Source organism: Accipiter gentilis, chromosome 16 (genome assembly GCF_929443795.1).
Source record: "Accipiter gentilis chromosome 16, bAccGen1.1, whole genome shotgun sequence".
Taxonomy (NCBI): domain Eukaryota; kingdom Metazoa; phylum Chordata; class Aves; order Accipitriformes; family Accipitridae; genus Astur; species Astur gentilis.
In genome coordinates this window covers 20,445,830-20,459,351 of record NC_064895.1, presented here as the reverse complement: position 1 = coordinate 20,459,351, position 13,522 = coordinate 20,445,830, and the positions used below count along the sequence as shown (strand labels likewise).

The window sequence follows — 13,522 nt, the reverse complement described above, 5'->3', positions numbered from 1 at the left end:
AGATATCGGGGAAAATCTGGTTTGAATTAATACATTACAGTGATCTGTAGTTAATTTGCCTGGTATAATTTGTCTAAATAAGTGGGTTATTGCATTTACATATTCCTGCAGACAGTCAAGTATAAGCTACTTCAATCTTTTCTGTTGTCTTTCAAGGTCATGCATTTGATAGCAGGTGTGTGATTAGAATGTGGAACATTACAAAATGTTGCATTTAGAATATAAAAACTTCTGGTAAATATACCCACCAAAAATACAAAGGGGAAAAATCGTTCAAGGTGCTCAGTAAACCTGTAATAGATGATGAAGGTACTTAAACTCTATCGTGTAAATTCCGGGATGGTGCAATATGTCTTCATTTGTTAACAGTATAATATTATTTTCTTTTAGTTTGGAAGCCTGGATCAAAAGTTAGCCCTAGCAACACGCATACGTGGTCATGTTCTGCCGTTAGCCCTACAGATGTATGGTTGTCGTGTTATTCAGAAAGCACTTGAGTCAATCTCACCTGACCAGCAGGTAATTGTAAGTTAGAGCAATATTTTTTTTTTAATTTTATTTCTTTTTATTGCATCCATCTTTTTACTTGCTTAAATTGTTGATTGTTCCTTTCATTATGAAATGCCCTAGGGACTAAAATAGTTGTTTAAATTAAATTGCTGAGGTACATAAGTAAAACAGCAGTGAATATAAAGATTGGATGGTTAGGATGAAATGGAATATTCCTGGGGGGGTGGGGGGAGAGAAGAAAAAAAACCTATTGTAAAGACAAGGATAATCTTTTTTTTCAGAATGAAATGGTGAAAGAGTTGGATGGTCATGTTCTGAAATGTGTGAAAGACCAAAATGGAAACCACGTTGTACAAAAATGTATTGAGTGTGTTCAACCCCAGTCACTCCAGTTCATCATTGACGCATTCAAAGGACAGGTAGTGTCAACAGTTCATTTCCTCTTCTGTGGGGTTTGATCTGCTGATTTTTTTCCATCATTTGCATATACAAGATAGGGTTTGACACATTGCAGTCAGCTTGTTTTAAGTAGGATAAAAAAGGGATGATAAAATGGAAAAGCTGTTGAAGAGACAGTTAACATGCTGTAAAAAGATGAATCCGTTGGAGGTGAGGCTCTAGAAAGACCTGTTTGGATGCATTATAAATACCAATAGAGGTATTTGGCTTAAGGCCAGACTTTCTGAGTTTCGTGATATGCCATTTCAGACTTCCTTTATAACTCTTAACTTTGCCATTTTTTATGTAATAATAAAGTATCTGCTCTCTAGCTTATATTTTCATTAAAATTTCCATTTTCTTCAGTTGCTTATGTTGCAAGCCTCTTGTTCATGTTTCCCAATTAATGTCTATCATTAAGGAAATACCTTAAAGAAATATACTAATCTGTTCCCTACATATGGGCTAGTGTTAAGTAAAGGGGGGTGGTATTTGTTTATTTAAAGTTGGGGATTTGGTTTTGTTTCCAAAAAAGTTATTAATATAAGATTGATATTGTGCTGCAGGCTAGAGAATATGCTGCAGCTAAATAAAATTTTAATACTCTGAGACAAACGTGTACTTTTATAGTCTTGAGAAGAATTGTAAAAATCATACTAACTTGGCTGTGTTACTAAATTTTACTTTAGTGGAGGGCCACATGTATTTCTTAACAAAATCTACAATATCCTTCTCTCACATTTTACACAACAACAACGTCTGAATTCTTATTGTACATAGTAAATGGCATACCAGGGTTTCTAGAGTCAGGTCTTTTACATCAAAAAGTGTGTATGGGGTAGGTGCGATGCAGTTTCTAAACTGTAAATAGAGCCCCTTGACTAAAATGTCACTATTTACTGGAAATCCCTCCTCAGCTCCAAGCAATTTTATATAAAAAATATTAGTTAATCTGAAATGGCAAATGAAAAATACCACACTTCAGTTATGTCATGTAACAATATGTCTCTTTCACCTGCCTGCATCATTTGGATCAATGTCTAATCAGACGAGGTTCTGTGTTCAGTTCTGATGAATGCTGACTCTTAGATCCTCTAAATTAATTCCTGAAACACAAACCTGGCTTCTGGAGAAGCAAACAAATGGAATGAGCAAGATTTTGACTGTTTTGAATCCTTATTTACAAACTTTATATCTGTAACAGGGAGCCTGTTCTATATGCTGGAATGTGAAATCAGTGAAAATCAGCCAGAAAAATTGAACTCCTTTTTATAAGTGTCAACATCCTAAGATTTGAAAATGAAATACAAAGTTAAAGGGAAAGCTTGAAAGGTGAACAGTGCTTAACTAAGGGTCATACTTCCAGGCTTTCCTTTGTAGCTAAGTAGGCTAGAAACATTGTAATGAAAACTTGGCTTCTTAGTTGTATAATTACTGGAGTCCTTGACATGCAAAAAACTGCATTTTCATCTTTTCCCAATTTCTGCTGGAGATGGAATTCTGATATTAGCAGGCAAGACTGTTTTTTTTTTATAGAAGTAGTTGGCATGTTCAATTCCATTTCAAACATGGTAATATTACTATATCTGTAAACTTCAGTTGGTTTAACTTCAGTTTGCAATCCTATTTTAAGGTATTTGTACTTTCAACTCATCCATATGGTTGTAGAGTAATTCAGCGTATTCTGGAACACTGTACTGCTGAGCAGACTTTGCCAATCTTAGAAGAACTGCATCAACACACGGAACAGCTAGTGCAGGTTAGTGCATATATTCACTTTTTAATGTATTTTAGAGCGCTTTTTTTGTTATAATTTATTCCTATTTCTTAGTTTAAGAAATTGTTTAAATTCATTTGCCTCTTTTTAGTTTTGTAGACATTGATTTTTTTTTTTCTTTCCTTCTATAGTTTTAATGAAAATGAATTTGGAAGTTGGGAGGCAAAGAAGATATAAAACCCCTTTTTCTTATACTTTTGACTGTAGCTTCAAATATACATTGTAAATGCACAGAACTAGTATATTTTTCATTTCAAAGATTGCCTTTTTGTAGTTTATCTTGATTGACTCAGGTGTCCCTTCAGATAACTTCTATAATGTCTAAACACAAATACATTGTCAAAAATATAAATGTTGCATATTCTTACACAAAAAGGGCATCTTTTCTAAAAGAAGGCAAAAGACCATATACAACATGATTTCCTGTCTTGGTATCAGATGAACAAAATGAGTGCTACAGATGGCTTTGAAATTGAATCCGTTTAAAATACTGGAAGGGACTCAGTGTTCAGTAGGAATTTCCACACATAAAAAGGCAAGAATTGCCTTTTGCTACATATTCACAGTCTCATTTATTTCTCAGAGGTTTCTTGTATATACGAGTCTCCAGTTAAAACATAACTGTCTTGGGGTACCAAAGTTCAGGGAGATACTATGGCTGTTAAAGAATGATGATCTTAATTTTGAGGACTTCTTTCTTTAAGAGGATAAAAGGTACTCCAGCAAAATGCTGGTTTTACAGATTATTTGCATTTTGCATGTAAATTTTGTGGTCCGTTAAGTAATTCTTGATGGACTATTTCTTGCATCACTTTGTTTCTATAATGTTGCCATTATTGTATTTTTCCTTGTATCTGTGCAAATAGTAATTTGAAAGTTTATGCAAATATACAAAAGCTGTATGGATTCCTTGGTATGAACACAAAAGAAAATTGAAGTCATCTCATTTTCAGGATCAATACGGAAATTATGTCATTCAACACGTACTGGAGCACGGTCGTCCTGAAGACAAGAGTAAAATAGTTTCAGAAATAAGAGGAAAAGTTCTAGCTCTGAGTCAGCACAAATTTGCCAGGTATTGCACGGCCTTCATATATTAAAGATTCACTAACCTTTTGAAGTTGTAATATTGGATTTATTTATTGTATTACAAAAAAGGATATGATAGGGGTTTTTCTGTTATGTAACTTGCCTCCCGAAATTTCATATTTTTATAGAGATGAATGGTAGTGGTATTTCTATACTAGATTTGGGGAAGGGAAAGGGGAAATGCCATTCCGTAGCAAAAAAAAGAAGATTCCATGGGTTTATGGGATGGTTTATGTTCACCTTGGAACCCATTCTCTGCACTTACTTGTAGAAGTATTCATGTGAGGATCCCTAGAGCCAGGTGAAGAGCTCTCCTAGAACGTGCTTGATACACTGATGATGATAAGCTAGGACTTCCTGACTGTTGTTTATCAGTCCAGCTAAGCAATTTACAAGTATAAAAAGGCTAGCCTTAGAAAGTGGTGGTTCAGCCTGACAAGGATTTTATGCATTAGGAAATCTCAAAGACCATTGTAGAAGTCCTGAACTACTCTAAAATTAGAACTTAAAACTCATCCTTTGGTGCTTTTTGCTGAAATATGGATTATGTGCCTTTTGCTAAGGAAAACACACCTCGGAATTCATCCTGGATAGTTTAGTGAGACTAACCTTGTCATCAACATTAAGTAGAAATGCACTGTGACATTATGGGGGCATTTGTTTTAAAAATTGATTGTATGCAAACTAGCAAGTTTGTCTGGATTTTATTTTTCTTTGCCTAAATAGAACTGTTCACAATCATCTCCTTGGAACTTGCTTAATTTCTAAAGCACAAACTTAGGACCAGAATCATTTTGCTGTCTTGTAAGCATTGATAGCCTTTCCAGCTTCTGTGGTATCTGGAAGGTCAGAGACTTCCTCTACAAAAGAAATATTTGACAATATCCCTGATCTAGGCGTGCTCCTGATAAGCGCCTTTATTCAGAAAGCAAGAAAGCCTTGTATCTGGCTTTCTCTGTTGACTGTTAGAAGGGCCCACAACCAGAATAGATGTACTAGAATACCTCTGCAACCTGAGGTCCAGTATATCTACTGTAGGTCCAGTGGAAAATCTCTCCTACAAGATAGTAAGTATCAGAAAACTACTTTTTTACATGAGTAGGAGTGTATAATGCTTTCACTTAATCATTATAGACTGAAAAATTGGAAATCAGAACTTGATGTGTTTACAGTGTGCTCTTTAGTGGTGTTAAGACAGTTGAACTGTTCAGATAAATTTAGAATTGCTACTTAAAAGAATGTTACATCTTAAGTCACAGAATGCATTTATCTTATTTTTCAGCAATGTGGTAGAAAAATGTGTAACTCATGCTTCTCGTGCTGAAAGAGCTTTACTTATTGATGAGGTCTGTTGCCAGAATGATGGTCCTCACAGTGCCTTATACACCATGATGAAGGACCAGTATGCCAACTATGTTGTTCAGAAGATGATTGATATGGCTGAACCTGCTCAGCGGAAAATAATAATGCACAAGGTACATGAAGTATCTGTCATCTTTATTAATATGACAGAAGAAATACAGGTTTCTCGTTTTATTTGCTGGTACAAATCCATTCTGAAGTTCCCCCAAAAGAGATTCCTAGGCTTCCTAACATACGGGCACACTTTCTACTTACAAATATCCAGACGTGGACAAAAGTGCTATTGCCATAATTGCCCTAGGCTTTGTAATGCAGAGCCCAGTATATTCCTGCAGGAGCTCTGCTTCCCCCACTCACCAACAGGGCACTCCCACAAAAGGGCTACCTCCCTTTTCCTCTGACAGGTTCATCAATTGTTTGGTGAGTCAAGTCACCAATTGTACATATTTCCAGAAACTTCCAAAATTTTGAAATGCAAGCGTCTGACTTCTTTTTTTACATAATATTTTTAAAGTGTAGTAACCTCTACTTAAAATTTTTGAGGGGGGGGGGGGAAATAACATGTTTCTTCTTACAGATTCGACCCCACATCACAACTCTGCGCAAATATACCTATGGCAAACACATTCTGGCCAAGTTGGAAAAGTATTACCTGAAGAACAGCGCTGATCTGGGGCCAATTGGTGGACCACCAAATGGGATGCTGTAAAAGATGGAAAGAAATGGAAGAAAAACTGAATTGTGAATGATCAAAACATACAACTTAACTATAAATGTTCTGATTTTTTTAAATCTATTTATTGACTTTGTTCATCCATTTGTAAAATTTTTATTCTTATGTATATTTTTGGGGAGTGAATTATTAAAAAAAAAAAGAAAAAAAATATCTCCAGCCCTGATCCAGAGACCTATCAGATTGGATGGCTGGCAAAGCACAGAATGCCTGTATATGATGTAATTGTATCAAAATAGCTGTCACATATTTTGTAAATTTTTACCTTGTAAAGTCACTGAAATAGTTTTTAAAGGGAAAAAGTACAGTATTCTTTTAATACACTGGCTTGCAATCTGGTAGGTCTACCCAGCATCATAGCACAACAGGTTTATAGAGTTGTATATAGAATTAATCCTTATTTTTCCCTTTTGTGTGAAGTCTTTTATACCAGATTAAAATTGATCAGCTGCATAAACATTATTTAACATGTTGAAAAGTTAAGTTGTATTTTGGTGGTTCACAACACACTATCCAAATAATAAACAGGGCACAGTAAATTAAAGTAGGGAATAACAAAACAATGGAAACTTTAAAAGACTAGCTTTCATCACCTGCTGTGGATACAGTTTTTTTAAAATGATGCCCTAAGGTTTTCTCTAGCGATGTATTAAAAATAAAAGTCCTGTATATACTTATATATTTAATTGTTGTACAAGGTAGAGGGATTACAATGATGGTGGTACTTCCACTCAGTAAAGTACACTGTTGGAAAAAGAGTGAACCCTGTATTAACTTTACAGTCAGTTTTACAACGCAGGAAGAGTAGAGATTTGTATTTTTTTATTTTGCATATAGAATTGTAAGGATTTGAAAGTGTTGAGCATTTATTTTGCTTTCTCACTGTAGATGCAAAAAATAGGTATTGATGAAAAGGGGCCACTGAAAAGTAAACTTGATAGCTCAACATTTAAGCATGATTGATTAAATATTCAGATAGCTTTTTTGCTTCCTATAAATATATGCATTGTATACGTGTAGTTAATAGGTGTAAGTTTACAGTTTGAAAACAAATCTCTCGTTTCGATGTTTATTACAAGCCTTGCTAATTTAGTAGTGATGCTTACCTTGGTTGTACAGATGTACATTTGTAAACCTTCATGCTGTAAATGTAATTTGTTTTACCCCTTTTTGGGACAAAAATTTGCATTTTAGTGTATATTCATATCCCCATTCCCTTTTCTCCCCCTGGCATATAGTGTTGTATAATGTAAATTTATTTCAGCAAATCAAGAGTGATTTTTTTAAATTCTATCTTTATATGGTTTCAGAAATATGAACCGGCTTTCTTTTTATCTATTGTGAGAAACATTATGTTCTGTTTATAACATAGCTGTTGATTCTGTTAATATGGACACTTTGGGAAATCAATCTGTTCAAATTTTAAGTCGGGATAATAAGCATAGTAAGAAATGGACTGAAATATTTGGTTATCACAGAAACCAATGCTTCTTCCATCTTAATAAATGTGGCATGATTTTTTTGTACAGAAGAGTACTGTATTTTTGAATAGCCTTCTCCCAGCGTAAAGCAAATATGTATGATACTGTCAATTTTTTTCTCTGGACATATGACATTGTAACAGTAACATAAAGATGATGTACATTTACAAGCGGCCTTATGTACATTTCCCAATGATCTTTTTAAGGCAGAATTGTGACCATATGTGTATAATTAAAATCCTTTTTAATCCTTTGCCTATGGAAATATTTTGGAAAAAGCTTACTTTGTATATTCAGTTTCTGAAAGATAAAGAAAGTGCTTTGTATGTTGTTGAAGTAAGTATTTTGTGTAAAACATTCATTTGGATGGCTTAACCTAAAGTTTTGATCAACAAGATAGTTTGAAAACAATGTCTTGAGTGTTGATCAAATAAAAGGTTGTTATGGTAGGAGTCTGATCATGAGGAAAGAAAATAGCAGTGGTATAAACTTGTATAAGGAATTCTGTCGTATTACTGTTTATATCAGTTTACATAAATCTTATGAAAGCATACATCTGAGGCGCTACTTTTTTCTAATGGTAGCGTTAAGTCATTAATAGGCAAATAGGAAACTTTGTTCTGGCCTACTTCCAGTTTCTGAAGCTGTCATTTAGTGCCTGCATTAAGTGATGTAGTAGGCCTAATTATTTTTAATAAGTACAGTCTTCATTGCCAAGTAGTTTTTGCGTGGCAGTTCACAGAATTCCTCTCGGGAGGTACAAGCCCTGTCATTGGAGCCAGAGCTTTCCCGTAGTCACACAAAGGATGAGTTTTGAGCCACTTCCTTGGACATGTTAATTCTCTTCAGTGACTATCTTTACCCTGTGTACAAATGCTGTGTGTTATAATCCACAGAGCTGATGTTCTTGCCAACATATAGGACAGTAAGTTAGGCTTTCAGGGATGTCCAGGCAGAAACTGATCATGTCCCAGTACTTTGTCCCTGTAGCATTCATGCCATGGCTGAATTTAAACAGTCCTAGAATTATCATCCTTAGTGCTTTCAGTATCGTGAACATAATCTTCCACTTGCTCTCCTAAAATCATTTTGCACAAATTCTATCCAGGAACTTGAAAGTCACTGGTTTTCCTTTCAACTGTTCTAGGCTTTGGGTAAAACCACTAGACTTTTTGCTCAAGTATTGCTTTTTGATATAGATTGTTTATGGACCAGTTTGATTAGGTTTGACTCCAGGTGGCTCATATTGAATAATGTAATGTTCACATGTATATACTGTAAAAATCCAAATGAAAATGTGTGAATAACACTGTGTGAAATACATGTGGTCTTGTGTTTTTTCCTGTAGGAAACCAGCCATTCTTTATATTCGCAGTTACACAACTTGTCTGCTATCTGTGGAGCCCAGCTTTGAAAAGGTACTCATTTCTAGTGATCTGATAGGAATCGGTCAATTATTGAAAAACCCTTTGTAAGATCATTAAGTTTCCAGAGGCTAGTTCTGAGCAGCTAAGCCTTCATATTGTCTTAAAAAAAAAAATCTTTACCAATGTATAGTTACAGCTACAACCTGACAACAGTTTCTTCATACACCACTGGATCCAGGATGAGTTCTTGAGCATTTGAGGGGGCTAAGACTGCTAGCTGTCTATGGCAGCATTGGATCCACACTCGTTTCTGTAACAGCCTCGGATTTTTTTCAAAGGACTGTTTTTAGCTTAAGGTGTGGGAGCGAAGTGGTCTGTCTTAACTGCAGGGGAAGCGTTCCCACTTTTTGGTGTTAAAATAACTCCTCGAAGTAGCCCCTTATGGACAGAGCAACCATAATAGTATCGCCTCCATCGCTGACTGCTAGATCCACTGATACTTTTTCATTAGAGTGTGGGGAAGATTAAGGTTTCAGGGGTCATAATGTCTAGGTGTTTTAGAGTGATGAAGGAAATTCAGAGACTGATTTAGTCACTCTTCTTCCCTCTGCTCTAAGGAACAGGCATTTGAAGAGATGCTCATGACTCACTGTGTAGTACCGTGGTAATTAAGTTGATCAGTCAGTTTTGTTCCATGAGAATGTTTGATGTTTAACATAGGGTAACTAGGAAAATGGGTAAACAGTGGGGTGACAGCAGCTCCCACCATGTCATTCTGGGAATTAAAGCTGAAAGAACAATTGCAAAAGCATTTTAAGATCTAGTGACTGGTCATTAAAATTGCAGATTGCATCCAAGTCATGCGCCCGGGGAGAAAACCCAGTGCTAACTCTACAGGAAAGCAATTTGCTACTGAATGGTTGCAGTCAGGTCAGCGGCAGTGTTCTAATTCTGAATTTTATGGAGAGCATGGTGGCTGGTCATAGTCTGTCCTGAGAGTGGCAGATTGTTTTGTAGCTTTGCTCAGTGATGATGTAGTTCGTGTTGCTGCTTGAGGAAGGAAAGGGAAAAACCACATGCTGTATCTGATCTCAGCTGTCCCACTCCTGGTCCCCAGCCCACAACAGGGTCGGAACATCAGTCTGTTGACACCGGTTCACGTCGTACCAAGCTACTGGTAGCACTGAAGGGATCCCAAAGTCTCGTTAGCCTACGGGCAGCACTGGTGTTTCAATGAGTGTGTGCTACAGGCAGTGCTTCGCTCTGCCTGAGGTTTCAATTTGAAGTATTTCCTGTGATTGTAAACAATGTCAGAAACACTCGCAGGCGCTATCTGTGCCCAAAGATGCTGATTCAAGCATCTCTTGGCTTGGGGATGACGCAACTTGGTTGCTGTCAGGGATAGCATATATCCCTCTCAGGGCTCTGCTTGGTTCTTCAAGGGCTGGTGTGCAGAGCTGGGCTAGAGAGGTTTGGGACAACTTAGCAAGTGTAGATCCTGCCACCCTGGAAGAGGCAGCGTGAGCGATGCTGCAGAATGAGCCTGGGGTGTCAGCGCTCCTGTGTGGCAGAGCAGCCCAGGCCTCCCTCAGTCCGTCGTTGGAGGGGGTTAGAAACCAGCGTCGTTATCATGGAAAGACCAGTCACAGCTCACTTTCACCTCCTCCCACACGGGAAGGATGGAAGGATGTCCCCCAAGTGTTGACAGCACTCCAGAGCCAATACAGCCCATAGGCTTTTCCCTGCTTGTGCGGAGCCCCTGTTAAAGAAAGGAGGCAGCTGCTTTATCCAAGAGAGTAAACCAAAACCCAATGTTACCTGTTAAGTTGCAGAACATAGAGGCTATCGGAAGCTACCACCCTGCACCGGGGGCAGAGAGCCCATAGGGAAGACCAAGCTTAGGGGTTTAACCAAACTGCTGGTATTCCTCAGTGAGGTGGTGCAGGAGTGTTTCCTGCATCAGCCCTTTGGCCGGAGCCTGCTGCTTTTGCATGCTAGCTCCGTGGTTAGGGAACTCACCCAGCAAATGAGATGCTTGAATTAGTTCCCTGTATCAGCCTCAGGGGTTTGAACCCACCTCCCTCACTTCACAGGAGTATGTCCTAACCACAAGGAGCTGGGCGGGTTAACTTTCTACTTCTGAATTTGGGCTGGGCTTTTAGCACAGCTTGAACCATTCGTTGCATCACAAACAGCACAAGATGGAGCATGACTCCTAAAGCATGCAGGTGGGAGTGGGTAAGTTCTGCTCTTGAGATTCTTGTCTCAACCTCAATTCTCCCAGACTCAATGCAAAATATATCTTGGGAGCAGCGTTCCCCCATCATTAACAAATTGGAAACGCTCCAGAGGCTTTTTATATAGCAGCTGGAATGTAGGAAGACCTATTCTAAAGACCCTCTTCTTTTCATTAGTAAGAACGGACATGGGAATAAAATGTTCACCTTCTCACCAGCATTAGTTCTCTGGGCATGAGAGGCTTTCCACCTCTTCTTCCTCTGCTTGCGCAGTACCTCCTCAGCCTGAAAGCATCTAGATCTGCAAACAAGAGTCAGGGGCACGCTGCAGGTGACGCAGCTGATGTACTAGACCATCAGACAGGGAGAAACCCCTTGCTAAGCTGAGCTGAGCAGCCCTCATGAGCTTCGTTTGAGCTTAAGACCTGCCTGGAGGGTTCAGATTTCCTGGCAGCCGCACAGCACCGCAGCCCTTCCCCAGCTCGGCTGCCGGCTCTTTTCCCAGCCAAGCCTAAGGGAGGCAGGGAGGGAGACAGCCCTTCTCCAGCACAACCGTGCTCGGGTGGTGGAGGCTGTTTAGGGAACGCAGCCTGCTTCTCTGCTCATCGCAAGGCAGGTTCACATGCTACGGTTTCACAAACGCTCGCTTCGGTTGCTGGCTACGAATTGTATCCACAGCAGCAAGGAGCTGCCAGGGTACTCGACCACTGCAGGGGGATGTCACCAGCAGGGACTGGTAAGGAATTGGCCAAGCCTGCTGAGGTCCTTCTCCTTACAGGTCAAGTTTGCTGTGTCCTCCCAGGCTGCAAGACCACACAGTCTGTTCCTGTCAAAGGGCTTTTCACAGTGGTACGGAAGCAGAGCCGTTTCAGGCGTCACTTAGAGTAGGTCCCATAATAAAGTAAGATCCCCAGAGGTACACAAGTTCTTACTGAGGGCCAATGGAAACTGCAAGAAGGGGATGTGTGATGGCAAGGGCAACACACGGGAAGGTGGTGGCAGAAAGCACCAGCCGGCCTTGCCAGCGAGAGAGATGATGACAGAAAGCACGTTCACAGCTATATTCTCTTCTCCCATGACTGCAAATACAGGCACCCTATTCCTTGCCTACCTCAGGAGAACCAGAAGTTAGAGGTTCCCTGGTGGGAATGAAGACCTCTCTTTCCTCCCCTATATAATCCTTATCTCCCTTTCTCTAAAAGAACTGAAATACAGGATCGGAAAGCATTTGCAGTTTTCCCCCACCCCCAGATCAATCCAGAACAAGAGGTTTTGGGAGACCATCTGCTCATACAAGCTAGGATCTTGGGGAAGGATTCAGCTCAGTTGCTTCCCCGTTGGCTCAAGACTGGTGGGTCTGCCTCAGTGCTGTTCCCTGCTCCACACCTTTGTATATAAACCGGTTTCCAGAGGCTGGTAAAACAATCAGAGCAAGCGCTCTTGAACCAAGGATTACAGAGGTCTGAAGCTGGGCTGAAGAGCTGAGCATGGACAAACTCAATGCAAGCGGCAGAGTCAATTCCAACCCCCTGCAAGGAAGGATGGGATGAATGGAGCAGAGTTCACCCCCGTCAGAGCTCCAGGCTATACACTGATCTCATTCAGCTGGGCCATTTGGCTCTTAAAAAGCCTTTTTGTTTGAAAACTGACTATCTTAAGTACTCCAAAATTCACATGATGTCTCCTATTTCCTTGAAATGTCATGTGTCTCCTGAGAACCAAGGGTTTGATTATTCTCCCCAGTTTGGGAGTCATACGAGTTTGCATGCTGCTGGGAAAGGGTCTCCCATCCAGCCCTACACCGTGTGCCACCCCCTCCACGCGTGGGGAACCAAAAGCCCAGAGATCTGGTCAGGGCGTTAAAGGTCACCCACTCCACACTTCTGTGAAGTGCTGCATGGCTCCCACTACCCACTTCAAGAAGGGATACTCCCACCAGGGTCACGCAGCTACACTCCATCAGAAAGGCTATGGAGGAGACACCATCCCAGTTTAAAACCACTTCTGTTTAGGTGTAGACACTTCCATTCAGACACATCCACTGGGAACAGATCCCATTGCCTGTGTCGGTAACTGGTGCCATTGGAGACACCCTTGAGCATCCAAGACACCTGGACAGGGCAGGTGGACATCCCCTAGGAGCTTGCCTCAGCCCAGCCTCTACCTTCTACTCCAGAAGGGCATCTAAGATGGCACTGGACACCTTCATATAGACAATGGGTCTCTTCACCTAGAAGGTGCCAGAAACCGATAAGCAACTTTTTATAAATCAGTGGTTGAAAGTTGGGGAGGGAATAGAAGGCAGGAATAGGCCCAAAGGGTTTGTTGAGGGTGGGAGGGAGAACAGCTTTATATTGCAGAATAGGACGGGATGAGAGATGGAGAAACAAAGCATATACATCCACAGACACACACTCAAAGCTACGGTAACCACCATGGAATAAACAACCATAAAGACCCTTTGGATTATAAATACTGGGAGAGGGAAGGGAGAAGGAGCACCTTGGGAACCCAATGGTATCTTTAAA

General features: G+C 39.8%; 1 protein-coding gene across 10 annotated transcripts in view; it reads left to right on the top strand.

The window, feature by feature from the left end:
• PUM2 (pumilio RNA binding family member 2) overlaps positions 1-8,713 on the top strand; it is a 77,239-nt gene extending 68,526 nt beyond the window's left edge. For 6 of the 10 annotated variants that reach the window (XM_049819292.1, XM_049819291.1, XM_049819290.1 and 3 more), the window contains 6 exons: positions 391-525; positions 792-929; positions 2,582-2,707; positions 3,679-3,800; positions 5,097-5,289; positions 5,754-8,713. In XM_049819292.1, coding sequence (XP_049675249.1) covers positions 391-525; positions 792-929; positions 2,582-2,707; positions 3,679-3,800; positions 5,097-5,289; positions 5,754-5,885 — 846 coding nt within the window. In that variant the 3' untranslated portion in view covers positions 5,886-8,713. The other 4 variants (XM_049819289.1, XM_049819288.1, XM_049819294.1 and 1 more) reach the window with 2 other exon arrangements.
• The last annotated feature ends 4,809 nt before the right edge of the window (positions 8,714-13,522 follow it).